This window comes from Scomber japonicus, chromosome 16 (genome assembly GCF_027409825.1).
Source record: "Scomber japonicus isolate fScoJap1 chromosome 16, fScoJap1.pri, whole genome shotgun sequence".
In the NCBI taxonomy this organism is placed as follows: Eukaryota; Metazoa; Chordata; class Actinopteri; order Scombriformes; family Scombridae; genus Scomber; species Scomber japonicus.
The window spans coordinates 12,845,835-12,858,377 of NC_070593.1; the positions used below are offsets into that span (position 1 = coordinate 12,845,835).

The 12,543-nt window shown below is 41.3% G+C and overlaps 3 protein-coding genes across 3 annotated transcripts in view; 1 reads left to right on the forward strand and 2 right to left on the reverse strand.

Annotated features, from left to right (window-relative positions):
- stxbp6 (syntaxin binding protein 6 (amisyn)) overlaps window positions 1-12,543 on the forward strand; it is a 190,686-nt gene that overhangs the window by 149,475 nt on the left and 28,668 nt on the right. The gene's annotated exons all lie outside the window — the stretch shown is intronic.
- Window positions 618-2,245, reverse strand: LOC128375643 (gap junction delta-2 protein). The gene is made up of 2 exons (XM_053336029.1): window positions 2,175-2,245; window positions 618-1,461 (listed from the first exon to the last, which is right to left on the reverse strand). Exons 1-2 carry the CDS (start codon window positions 2,243-2,245, stop codon window positions 618-620), a joined length of 915 nt encoding a protein of 304 aa, XP_053192004.1.
- LOC128375645 (actin, alpha cardiac muscle 1) lies at window positions 4,239-7,617 on the reverse strand. The gene is made up of 7 exons (XM_053336034.1): window positions 7,591-7,617; window positions 7,059-7,197; window positions 6,451-6,775; window positions 6,208-6,369; window positions 5,766-5,957; window positions 4,472-4,653; window positions 4,239-4,386 (listed from the first exon to the last, which is right to left on the reverse strand). Exons 2-7 carry the CDS (start codon window positions 7,185-7,187, stop codon window positions 4,243-4,245), a joined length of 1,134 nt encoding a protein of 377 aa, XP_053192009.1. The 5' UTR covers window positions 7,188-7,197; window positions 7,591-7,617; the 3' UTR covers window positions 4,239-4,242.

The window sequence follows — 12,543 nt, forward strand, 5'->3', positions numbered from 1 at the left end:
GTGCAACACAGGCAACAAAAACATGAATTACGCTGATGTATTTGAAATAGGTTGAACCATAGTCAGTAAGGATTTATATATCTATGTCCTATATAAATCTGGATGGTAGATTTTTTTCCCCCTTTAACCACTGTGTATGGTGCCATTTAATTAGGTTGGTGCCGAAAAATAGGTGGAAAGAAAATGTCTTTAAAACACCGTCAGGTCAGTAGCACATTTTGGATAAGGTCAGGCTGTCGGGTGTTCACCTCTTAGTGCAATTTTTTTTTCTTTTTTTCTTTTTTTTCTTCTTTTTTGCATTTACTCTCTTCAAGTACAGCAGAACAGCCCATAAAGAGTAAATATGTGAACACGTTAACATGGTCTCCGTTTAGCATCTTACAGAGTATAAACGTTACTAAAAAGTTGCATCAGTGCAATAATAAATAAGTAAACAAACGTGTAATCCACGCTTGCCATGAAGTCCTTAAAAGACCAACAAATCCAAACAAAAAGAAAGAAAAAAAATCTGCCCACTCTTAAAGTCATGACACGAATTAGGCGTGCGGAGCTGTCCATCATGTCCATCATGGTTTTTCAATCTTTTACATGTTTTGACTCCCCCTCCTCCCCGTGTGTTACACATAAGCAGAGTCACTGGATTGAGTGCGGCCAAAATTTGGCACACTCATCCTTGGTAAGTCCTTATTTCTGATTTCATAGATGGACTTCCGCCGAGCCTGCACACCTCGCACGGCCGTTTTGATTTTCCTCCATCCCAAGTGATTGAGTTCTGCCAGGTTCAACACCACACAAAACCCACTGACCGCGAACATGAACACTAGGAACACTGTCTTCTCCGTGGGTCTGGAGACGTAGCACTCGACATCTTTTATGCAGGGGTAGCGATCACATTCGTACACCGACGGGACGTTGAATCCATACAAGAAATACTGACCCACCAAAAAGCCAATTTCCAGTGCGTTTCTGAAAACCACCTGGATGATGTAAAATCTGGAGATGCCCTCTTGTCGCCTCATTTTGGACTTTGTAGTTCTCATGGCCGAATTAGGGATCTCTTTGACTTCTAAACAGTCCGGTTCAGCTTCTTTGGTGGAGTTCTCTGTGTTCTGAAGTACTCCATTAACAATGGTGTTCTTTATCTTTTTGCTCTCGTCTCGCTTCAGTGAATCTTGATCCTTATCTAGTGTCAGATAGACTGTTGAGTAGCGCCGCTCCTTCTGCTTGGCCGACTGATGAACCGAGTATGTGATAAAGCAAAGACTCGGGGTGCACACCATGATGATTTGAAAAACCCAATATCTAATGTGTGAAATGGGAAATGCCTTGTCGTAGCATGCCTGGTTGCAGCCCGGTTGTAAGGTGTTACAAACAAACATGGTCTGCTCGTCATCATAGACAGTCTCTCCAACTATTGCTACGATAAGAATCCGGAAGATGACCACCACTGTTAGTAGGATCCTAAAAAGCAAGCAAACAAACAAACAATGTGAAAATAAGTGTAAATATATGTGTTTATGTGGTGTGTCTGTTGGGTTCAGTTGTGCGCTTCCTTGGTGGCTGAAACGATCAGAGTCCCATTGTAGTGTGATGATTTAGGGAGCTGTCCAGTGCTGAAAAAAGGACGCTCGTGAGGATGATGTGTTTCTTACCGTTATCTTCTTATTACACGCTCTGGTGTGTGTTTGTGTGGTTTGTGTTTTCTGATTGAATGGTATGAAATGACATGTAAGCAATCGGCGTTGCTTTGATTGTACCTGTGAGCGTTGTTAATGGAAAGATGTGATAATGCCGGCTCTCACTCCCTCTCTCTCTTTCAATTTCTTTCTGCCAGCCACGAATGCACAACCACCGCTCAAACTCACCAACAAACATCAAATGGATAAGTGGATGAATGAGTACATGAAATGACACATGAATTTTATGACTGCTTTGCTGTAACAGATTCAGGAAAAAACAGCTGTCAAGTGGATTACTTAGCCGTCTCGGGGAAAAAAGGAAATCTAGGGAACGAGACAGAAAAATCCACAACACAGACATGGAAGACTGGGAACCATGCTAGAGAAGATCCTTGAGGCATAAGACAGAAACGGGGGGATGGGGACCATGCTAAAGAGGATCCTGGAGGCTGCTGCGATTCTTCGGTTTTTCTTGGTTTTTGTTGTTGATCTTACCTTCCTATCATAGTAGAGTGCTGCTGGACAGCAGCCTCCAGGAGCCTCTCTAGTATAGTCCATTCCCCCATTTCTGAGCATCCGGAGAAGACAAGAGCACAACGGCACTCTGTTCAAATCCCTCCAAAAAATCGCTTTATTTCCCGTCCAGCTTCTTTCTGCCTCTTGCTGTTGTCAGTCTCCAGAGCGTCCGATTTTAGCTAAAAAATGCATCCGTCACGGGATGCTGCTGCCGTCCCCGCTTCTCTCAGTCTCTCTGAGCGCTATCTGGCTGGTTATGTGCTGAGCGCGCAGCGCCAGTGAACGTCCTGCTGTGTGTGCCGAGCGCTCCCACGACGTTGCCACACTTTTCCTTGTCATGGGAGTCTGAAGGGCTGATTACTATAAGCCCTCCTATTTTCGATCTTCAGATCAGGTTGATGGGCTGCGCGCTGCGCCTGGATGGGAGGTTGGATTTAATGTCTTGCCAGCGTTAATCCGCCTTTAAGTAGTCTCCCCCCTCCCATGCGTCACGTACGCGCAGACAGGTCGGTGGAGCGCAGCCAGGAGTGCCAGGGCTTCTGATTTTCAATATTTCAGTGTTGCATATAGCGTGCGCCATTAAGTGGACGCTGTTGCACACAATTGTGTCCAAAGTGCTGCAGCCTAGTTTATTGAGTGTATACATTTTAACATTGGTGGCTCCACATGGGAATTTAACTCCAAACCCTGTCTACATACTCAGCTCACACGTGCATATAACAAGAACACCCTTCCGGAACAGGGCTTGTGGATGCACCGTGTCCTGGGCATAAAGGTCAAGGTGATATCCCAGTGTTTTGTTTTTTTTTGTTTTTTTTTAACACTGTCCGTTTTAACATACGGACATTTACAAAGACATGTAAGCATATATGCTGCGGTTGCATACTCTTATTTAAAAAACCCTATTGTTATTTGCCTATAACTGAACTCTGTGGATGGTATGGCTTCATTAAAGGACACAATCTCCCTTTTTGGAGCGGATACCCTTGCATGCCTAGAGGTAACCCTCTCCATGTCGCAGATTGCTGGCCCGGCTGGTAGAGCTGTTGTTTTCACCTCGGGCAAAGATGATGCTCTGAATACAGTGGCAGAGTGAAAGTACCATCCGAGTTGCTAATCGCTTTACAATGCAGACTGCTTGCCTGCCTGTCTGTCTGTCTGCCTGTCTGTGTGGGGATTTAAAAATAGAAGCAAAGTGTGACCCCGCCCTGTATGTTGCATCGTGTATGTACACTAATATTAGACTATCTACACTACAGTAAATCATAATTTATGTGATTGTTATTCTAAACTAAAATGACAAACTTTACCATCTACCGTGCATGTGGCGTTTGGCATACCCTGAAAAATAGTTAAAATTCATGTTGATCATTTTTATTGTTGTTGTCTTATTATTATTATTATTATTATTATTATTATTATTATTATTATTATTATTATTATCATTATTATTATTATTATTATTATTATTATCATTATTATTAATATTATTATCATCATCATCATTATGCTATTAATGCAGATTAAATTCATCCATGAGGTCTAGGTAGCTTTGTCCAACCTGGGAAACCAGGATTACCAATCACGTGACAGCGGTGTTTTCACTCAATGAAACTTTGTGAGGTTAATTTCTCATGAGGTAGCTTATCCTCTCCGCTCACTGTAATCTTTTCTAATTCAAATCTTTAATAACCTTTAGTCACCTCAAACACGTGATGAAAGGACAGAGCCTTGCCTCGCTTTAGAGAGAGGGAGGCAGAGAGAGAGAGAGAGAGAGAGAGAGAGAGAGATCCTAAACCAGTTCATGGGAACAGCTCACCTTGCATGAGCCTGTGGTATTCCTCTGATTTGAACTGCAAATAAAAAAAGCAAAAGGCGTGTGCTGCAGGTCCCAATTCTCGTTTATTTATAAACCTATACATATCAACATATACATTGCACTTGAGTATAAACAAATAATTTGAAGACAACACATGAACGTCTGCTTTTGAGCCGCGGGCCAAAGGCTGCTTTGTTGGCACAGAAGAAAGTCGGTGTAGTCTGGTGCTTAGAAGCACTTCCTGTGGACGATGGAGGGTCCTGCCTCATCGTACTCTTGCTTGCTGATCCACATCTGCTGAAAGGTGGACAGCGAGGCGAGGATGGAGCCACCGATCCATACGGAGTACTTCCTCTCAGGGGGGGCAATGATCTAAACACACGTTGCATTTGTTTATTTATTGATTTATTTGTCTCCATCTTCCAAAAAAATGTTACCAACAGCGATTAAAAGTTACCTTAATCTTCATGGTGCTCGGGGCCAAAGCTGTGATCTCTTTCTGCATGCGGTCAGCGATACCAGGGTACATGGTGGTGCCACCCGACAGCACGTTGTTAGCGTATAGGTCCTTCCGGATGTCGATGTCACACTTCATGATGCCGTTGTAAGTGGTTTCGTGAATGCCAGCAGATTCCATGCCTGTGCAAACACAGTGGCCAAGTTAGTGAGTTTCCCCCCCTGCAGCAAGGAACACATCTGACACTGCCGTCAGCTGTCCTAACAGGTGCTGAAACGGACAGCTCCGCTCAACAGCTGCGCGCTCAGCGGCTCAAATGTAAACAATGAACTCCTGCTTCAGATTACTTTAGTTCATTTATCGGTCATGCAGTGGTCAAGCAGAGGGTGGATGAACTGTGACCTCCAGTTGGGGATCGTTATAAGGCAGCCAACTACTAATTTGAGCCATAAACACTTCTATTCTTAAATTTCTGAGCCTAACAATTTATTTCAATTTGAAATGCTGAGAAAGTTATATCGTGAAATATTGTGTGAGGTTAAAACTTAATTTCTCTCATAGGAGTATGTAACATTTAAATCAAAAATATTCTGGCATTATGATGCAATTACTTCACTTTGTTTCTAATTAGTTTCATCTGCATTATTTTTTAATAAGCCAGAAAACTAAGATTAAAAATGTATGTTCTGAATAGTCTGCACTGAAAACAAGTCAAATAATCTATCTAACTGTGATTATACATTTGTCTTAAAGAATAAGACTTGCGGCCAATGATGGAAAAAGTAACAAATGCTTTTACTTAAGTAAAAGTAGAAATATTACATTATACAATTAGACTACTCTAATATTTAAGACACTGACGTGCATTCAAATTTTAAAATAGAGATACAGAAGTATCATCAACAAACTGTGGCTATCAAAAGTAAAAGTAACCTATTAGGCGACAGAATGATGTTTCTGGATTATTGGATTATAATTACTAATACTGTAGATCTCGCAAGTTAAAATCTTAATATGTTAAGTAGTGTGTTGCTAACTACAGTTGTCTACAAAATATAGTCCATTTAAAAAGTACAATACTTCCCTCTTAAATGCTAACATATAATGCAAATAAGTACAAGTACCCCTACGTGGTACAAAAGTGCAGTACTTGAATATATTCAAGTGTACTTTCACTACATTAAGGTGAAGTCTAATACTTGTTTAAATTAGAGTCAATACCCACAGTCAAATGGCTGCATTAATCTTTTACGGAACAGTGTTGCTGCAAGTAAATGAAGTCGCCATCACGCACCAATGAATGAGGGCTGGAAAAGGGTTTCCGGGCAGCGGAAACGCTCGTTGCCGATGGTGATGACTTGACCGTCAGGCAACTCGTAGCTCTTCTCCAGGGAAGAGGAGGAGGCGGCGGTGGCCATCTCATTCTCAAAGTCCAGAGCCACGTAGCACAGCTTCTCCTTGATGTCACGCACGATCTCGCGCTCAGCTGGAGTGATACGATTTGAATGTTGTTAAGTCAGTCGAATATGTTTCATTCAACGTGTCAACAATATTTTCCATTTTCTGTTCTGTTTCCCCTGATTTACACTGTAATCTCATTTTAATATGAACTACTTGCTAGAGGGAACATTTTCTACAAAGGGATGATTGGATGATTAAAATGGTTCAAACTACAATATAGTGCTTTATAGCCAACCTAAATTTGTCAGAAGACTGGGTTGGTAGTCTACACTCACCGGTTGTGACAAAAGAGTAGCCACGCTCAGTCAGGATCTTCATGAGGTAATCTGTGAGGTCACGACCGGCCAGATCCAGACGCATGATAGCGTGAGGAAGAGCATAACCCTCATAGACGGGCACGTTGTGGGTCACACCGTCACCAGAATCCAGGACGATACCTAGAGGAGATAATAGAATCATAATTAATTCACAAATTCACTGAACAACAATCTCACATACACCTGCGGGTTCTGTCATACCCGTGGTACGCCCAGAAGCGTACAGGGACAGCACTGCCTGGATGGCCACATACATTGCGGGTACATTGAATGTCTCGAACATGATCTGAGTCATCTTTTCTCTGTTGGCTTTTGGGTTGAGGGGGGCCTCTGTCAGCAGGGTGGGATGCTCTTCAGGGGCCACGCGCAGCTCGTTGTAGAAAGTGTGGTGCCATATCTTCTCCATGTCGTCCCAGTTGGTGATGATGCCGTGCTCGATGGGGTATTTCAGGGTCAGGATGCCTCTTTTGCTCTGGGCCTCGTCGCCGACGTAGGAGTCCTTCTGACCCATACCAACCATGACGCCCTGATAACATACAAGGGCCAGGAATCAGTGGCATGGTAGTAAAACAAAACTACAGTCGATTATCATCAGAGAGCTTCATAACTACCAGAATGAACAAAAACACATTCATTTGGTCTTCTCTTGTATTATAGTTCCATGTAATAAGAAGCTCAGTTGCGCAATTGAGGTGTCAAATTATGCACTCTCACCCCATAACAAGATTTTTCTGTGTCAAGTAAACAACTGAAAGCGATACTCTGCTCATGATAGCAGGCATGTGGAGTTTATGAATAGCTTGATGTACCTGATGACGGGGGCGACCAACGATGGAAGGGAAGACGGCGCGTGGTGCGTCATCTCCGGCGAACCCAGCCTTCACCAGGCCTGAGCCGTTATCACACACCAGAGCGGTGGTCTCTTCATCGTCGCACATGGTGTCAGCTCTGCAACACACACGAGCACGCGCACAGACACGCACGCAGTGGCATTGTTAGGTCCAGTTATGAAATTTCCTGTTTCTTTGGATTGGATGATTGAAGATTTTGCCTTCTTTGTAACAAACAAGCGCACACACGCACGCACGCACGCACACGCACGCACATCAACAACAAACAACCTAAAGTTCGTTGATAATGCCTTGTAGTGAAATTTGCACCATATTCTACATAGAGCAGCGTTAGTATTGCAGATTTGTCACTTTAATATTATCATTATAGCACTCGAACTACATGAAGGTTAATGTGTTTTAGTGTTTCACACCAGCTGTATTCCACAATGAGCAAAAGAAAAGAAAAGAAAATGAGAAGATATGGTGAGTTTAACCTCTGTGTACTCACCAGATCAGCACCAGGCACCAGATCTTGAGTGTGTAAACGAGGGGTGCCGAAATGTCACGTCGGGCCAATTTATACCCTGACAAGTGTCAGTGAGATGGGGCCGTGCAGTGCAACCCCTTCTCCATATTTGGTAGCCCCTTGCCCCATTGACAACAGCCACTCCATGAATGGCATGATAAGGAAAGGGAAGTCCCATACGGACATCTGTGCCTGCCGCCCATGGACAGAGGGCAGTGGTGAGGGCAGAGATACAATGTCGGCTTCCTTTTGATCTTTTCAGAGGCAATAAATCACTATTATATCACTTTCACTTACACTGCGGTCACTGTGGTAGGCCTAGGTTTGTGAATAGTAGCAACACTATGACACACATATATCTAATGTTAGCATTATATTCCTAGAATATTATAGTGTTTTAAGGAAGGCGAATTTAATTAAATGTCGAATTGAAGGTTATAATTAGTAACTTCGGTCTGGTGTATTTAACCTCTAGGGTCACAAACCTCTTTACATTGTTTTAAATTGAAGACACATCAACTGTACCTGAATATCCAAACAAGGGTGTGATGACTTTGAGATTAATCAATTCTAGCTGCTTCAGTATTATTCAAATTAACAACAAACAAATAAATGAAACCAGTTGTTTCATATGTTTTGTGTCTTTATGTTTGGGAAGGTCTCCTACATCAGTTTAGACAGGCTGAACATATGTAGCATTGCAGTACCAAATGCAGCGACCACTTGTGCCACACAGCTGGTGTCAGCAGCTGTTTCCCTGTTGTTTTTTTGAAGTTCCAATTCCCACATTTTAGATTTGTCTGAACAAAGAGGGGTGGTGGCTGCCTCAGACCAAACATTCCCATCTTGTCATAGTGTGAGCGTAGACTGCACATACGTCCATAAACAATGACATGATACTGGACCTACAATCAAGCAAATGAGAAGATATTTTTGCGGATATGTTTATATGTCGAATTTGCATAAAATCAATGAGTTTCCATAATTATAATGAGCTGCTTGGAAGTTATTGATGTGCTAGCTACACAGCATACTGTGTCCACAAATGGAACACTATAAAGATTTATGTATTAGCCATGCTTTTGCATTTATTATTAAAAAAACATTTTCAGTGCATGCTGCAGAAAATTTTAAAGTAGAATACTCAATATACAGTCAGAAAGAGGAAGACACATTTCAGACTATGTAAAATATCAAAGGTTGTGCATTTGCTACTTTTGCAATGTACTTCCTTTTCCTCTTTCTGAGAACACACTACACACTACACACCCCAAACACCAACCACTGATCTCGTAATGACCTTTTTATGCAATAAAAGTCAAGGTAATATATTCTTCCATGTAAGAAACCACTGCAGATAAATCAGAACCAATGTTGGAAATATTTGTTGTTCGCAACATCAAAACAATAAGGAAAATGGAACATTTCCTGTTGTGACATATGCCATATTCTTTCTTTATTCCTCCACTAAGGAAACAACAAGACATATGAAATGACATTGCCGGTTTACTGGAAACAGACAGAGAGCAAGCTCTGAAGGCTGTAAAATAACATTGGCTAAGAGCAGTGGATGGTCCCACCACAAGGAGGACAAGACAAAAGGGCACAGCAAGCCATGAATCATATGCTGCTGTCACCCGACCCCGAGCCATAACCCTTCACTGTGTGACTCTTTGTTTTGGTCTTATGTAATGAATGGTAGGCAGTGGTCTGCTTTAAGCATCCTTTTGCCCCAGTATTCAAATAATGTTAACATTTTATGACCATAGCTTAGTTAAGTCGCTCTTTGGAGAGCAGCGCTGTTAAGATCAAAGGGAAAAGTTGATGACTACTTTCATCATAGGTTTGCCCTTGTAAGAATATATTAAATTATTATAAAATGTCATCTTGACAGTGTCTTCAGGTACAAGCACTGTTAGATCAAGGGTTCAGGACATATATACCTTTATAATTTTATTGTTAAACTGTAAAGTATTTGTATTGTTTGTTGTTCGAGCACCTACAAGTGTGAAAGGCTGATGCCAGTTCCTGGATTAGACAAAGAGACACTTGGAAGCAACTCAAATAGTCTTGTAGTGTGACTTTTCACTTTAGCTGTTACTACTGAGATTAAATCATTGTGGCACGATCATTTTCCTCCTACTCATGACCCTTCAGGGGATCAGCCTCATTACTCAGCAGTAGAGATGAGATAATAAGGACAAAACTGTCCAGAACAAAAACCATATTGATTTTCTATGAGAATTTCGCATCATAAACAGAGTACAAACCTTTTTAAACAACCCTGAGGGGAAGTCATTTGCCTGATGCAGGCAAGGTTTTGTACCTAAATCAATAATGTGCACATATATAGGAATGTCCCCATGCTGGATTGTAGCATTTGAGCCGTTCATCAAAAACGAAATCAATCAATACAAATGGTCTGAAAGCACTTTGTTCTTTCTAGTATGGCGCATTTATCTGTGCTGAGCGTCAGGGGCCATTTAAAGGTCACAGCAGAAAGAAGACATGAAACATATTGCTTTGTGAAAATTGGGTGTCCTCGTTTCTGGTCTGTGCACCAAACCCTGAGTGACAAGCTGTTGGCTTATTTTGAAGTCTTCTGCTGGGTACCTCAAAGGAGCACAGAGCTGGGATCACTGTCAGTACGGCTGCAGTAATACCCTGGATATTTTCTCATTCATTGTCACTGATACTTTGGACGGAGTGCATCTGAGTAGCATGTCCCTAAAATTAATTGTTTTCAAGTTTTGTATGTATCTGTTACATAACAGGATCACAGGCAACACGTGTTAGGAGTTACACTAAAAATACATAATATAATAGTTTGTTTATGTATATATTTTTATTAATTTGACCATCAATTAATGGGCAAATTGTTTCCGCTGTAAAACAAATGCAGTTATACGTTCTATTTTTCAAATCATTGACAAGAATGCACGGCATGTGTGGTATTTATGGCTTTGCATTTGTTTTGTATGCAGTTCATGAATGGTCACATCAAATGTTTTTGAATTGCCCCTTAATCACAATCAGTCCTAAAATATTTCAAAAGACCACATCACATTATGAAACCACAACTCAACCACCAACCTCAATCCCCCAAACCTCAGTGCGACCAAATGTTTTAAAAAAAGACTCCCTAAATTTCCTCATTAGGAAACTTGAAATCAGGAAAAGCTGTTCCCTTATGGACTGGAGATGTGTCCCACTTTGAGGCCTGGCAAACTGATATTTCCTCACATAGCCATTTGACAGTGTACACATGGGTAGTGCACTTCAACCTTGTGTGTCTGTGTTTGCATATGTGCATGGGTGAGTATATGAGGATGAAATTACAGAGCAGTATGTGGTTAATTGAATGGAGAGGCCTATACTTATGTCCTCGCTCTCTCTGCCTCCCAGGTCTCCTTGCAGCCAGTAGGAGCAGGCTTTTTCCATAACCAGTATCAGACCTGAATAAAAAATTCACCAGCTTCACTCTTGTAGCCTCTCAGTAAAGCAGTGTCAGCTTTGCTTCTAGGCCTATTGCCCACTGTACCCACTGCCAAGACTTCTGGGAGGAAAAACAAAGTTGAATTAAAATCTGGCAATTTTTTTTTCTTTTTTGGCGAGTGGCTTCTGTCCTCAGGATGTTTCAGAGCAGAACTGGGCAGACAAAAAAGCAATGTAACTAGGTCTCATATGACACACACATAAATATTGCAATATACATTTGGGCTTTGACCACCTCATTTTCAGAGGAAGAATCTGTCTCAGATTAGAACCCACATTTAAAAGAGTGAGTGAAGTTTTGTCACTGTATGCGTCAGTCAACAGTGAGAGGTAGAAAATGAGGTTAAAAAGCGCTTTGGATTGAAATGAAATATTCATGAATCAAATTTGAATAAGCTACAAAATAGACAGCTACCCAGATTTGTAGGTAGGCTGCTCAGCAAGAGTATTTTGGTAAGTCTTTATAGGGATCCCAAAGTATTGAGTCCTGAGCTATTTTGGTGGTAGCTGAGGGCGTATGGTTCCAGTCAAACCTGATAGGAAAGCTTCTAAGTATCCAGGCACCTCACCCAGAAGACATTCAGCTAAATATGGTTTTGCTCTCTGATAATCTTGCATATATTCAGACTGTTTAATTGAGCTTTTACAGCAGTACTGTATGCATAATTCAAACATGTTGCTTTTATAGAAATATGTATCCAACCTGTCTGCTCCAGGGATGCTGTAACTAACCTAAATCTGCTGTGTCCTCCAAAAATTATTTTGCCTTGGGGATCAGTAAAGTATTGCTTTAAATATTGCATTTTAAATAGAAATAAATTAATTGTACATAGATAGTGCCAATCTTTTGCTGCTCTTTTGCATCTTGTCATGACCCCTATCCTCTTCTCTGATTTCTTTTCAACTGTAATTCTGTTTCATGTGTTACCACCACTTTCAGAAGTATAAGATAGAAGTAGCAACAGTGCTCCAGGACTTTTCATCTGGAGGAAGCTGTGAATTTACTGTGAAGTTCAGTGAGTGAACTTCAGCAAGATTTGGGAAAATTCAAAAGTAATCTCAAAGACCTGAGACTGATTTCATATTGAAAGAGTTTAACTTACAGACAAACATCCCTGTTCTCATTTCAGTGTTGAATCTTGGTAGTCCCCAAATTCAGTGCGGTCAAACTGGACTTGACTCCTGGCATCATACTGGCCCTTGACTTTAAGTTTTTTTTTCTTTTTTCTTTTTTTGCCACTGCAACCTAGAACAAAAAACAAACAAGTAAAGCAGAGACAAACACTTGCAGAAAATGAAGCCTTCCATGACAACATATTTTTTTCACGAAAGGATCAGCAGCAAAATTACATCTGCCCCCCAAGCTCAGTGCTCTACTGAAGCAAACCCAACTGACCCCAACAGCAGCAATGCAGTGAAAGGTGACTTAAGGTCACTAAA

Bases quoted from the DNA above. Each gene is read 5' to 3' on its own strand.
- LOC128375643 (XM_053336029.1), bottom strand. From the start codon at position 2,245: ATGGGGGAATGGACTATACTAGAGAGGCTCCTGGAGGCTGCTGTCCAG. The intron at 1,462-2,174 runs GTAAGATCAACA...CTTGCTTTTTAG, and splicing joins CACTCTACTATGATAGGAAG to GATCCTACTAACAGTGGTGG.
- LOC128375645 (XM_053336034.1), bottom strand. From the start codon at position 7,187: ATGTGCGACGATGAAGAGACCACCGCTCTGGTGTGTGATAACGGCTCA. The intron at 6,776-7,058 runs GTACATCAAGCT...GTATGTTATCAG, and splicing joins TTGGTCGCCCCCGTCATCAG to GGCGTCATGGTTGGTATGGG. The intron at 6,370-6,450 runs GTATGACAGAAC...TATCTCCTCTAG, and splicing joins CGCTTCTGGGCGTACCACGG to GTATCGTCCTGGATTCTGGT.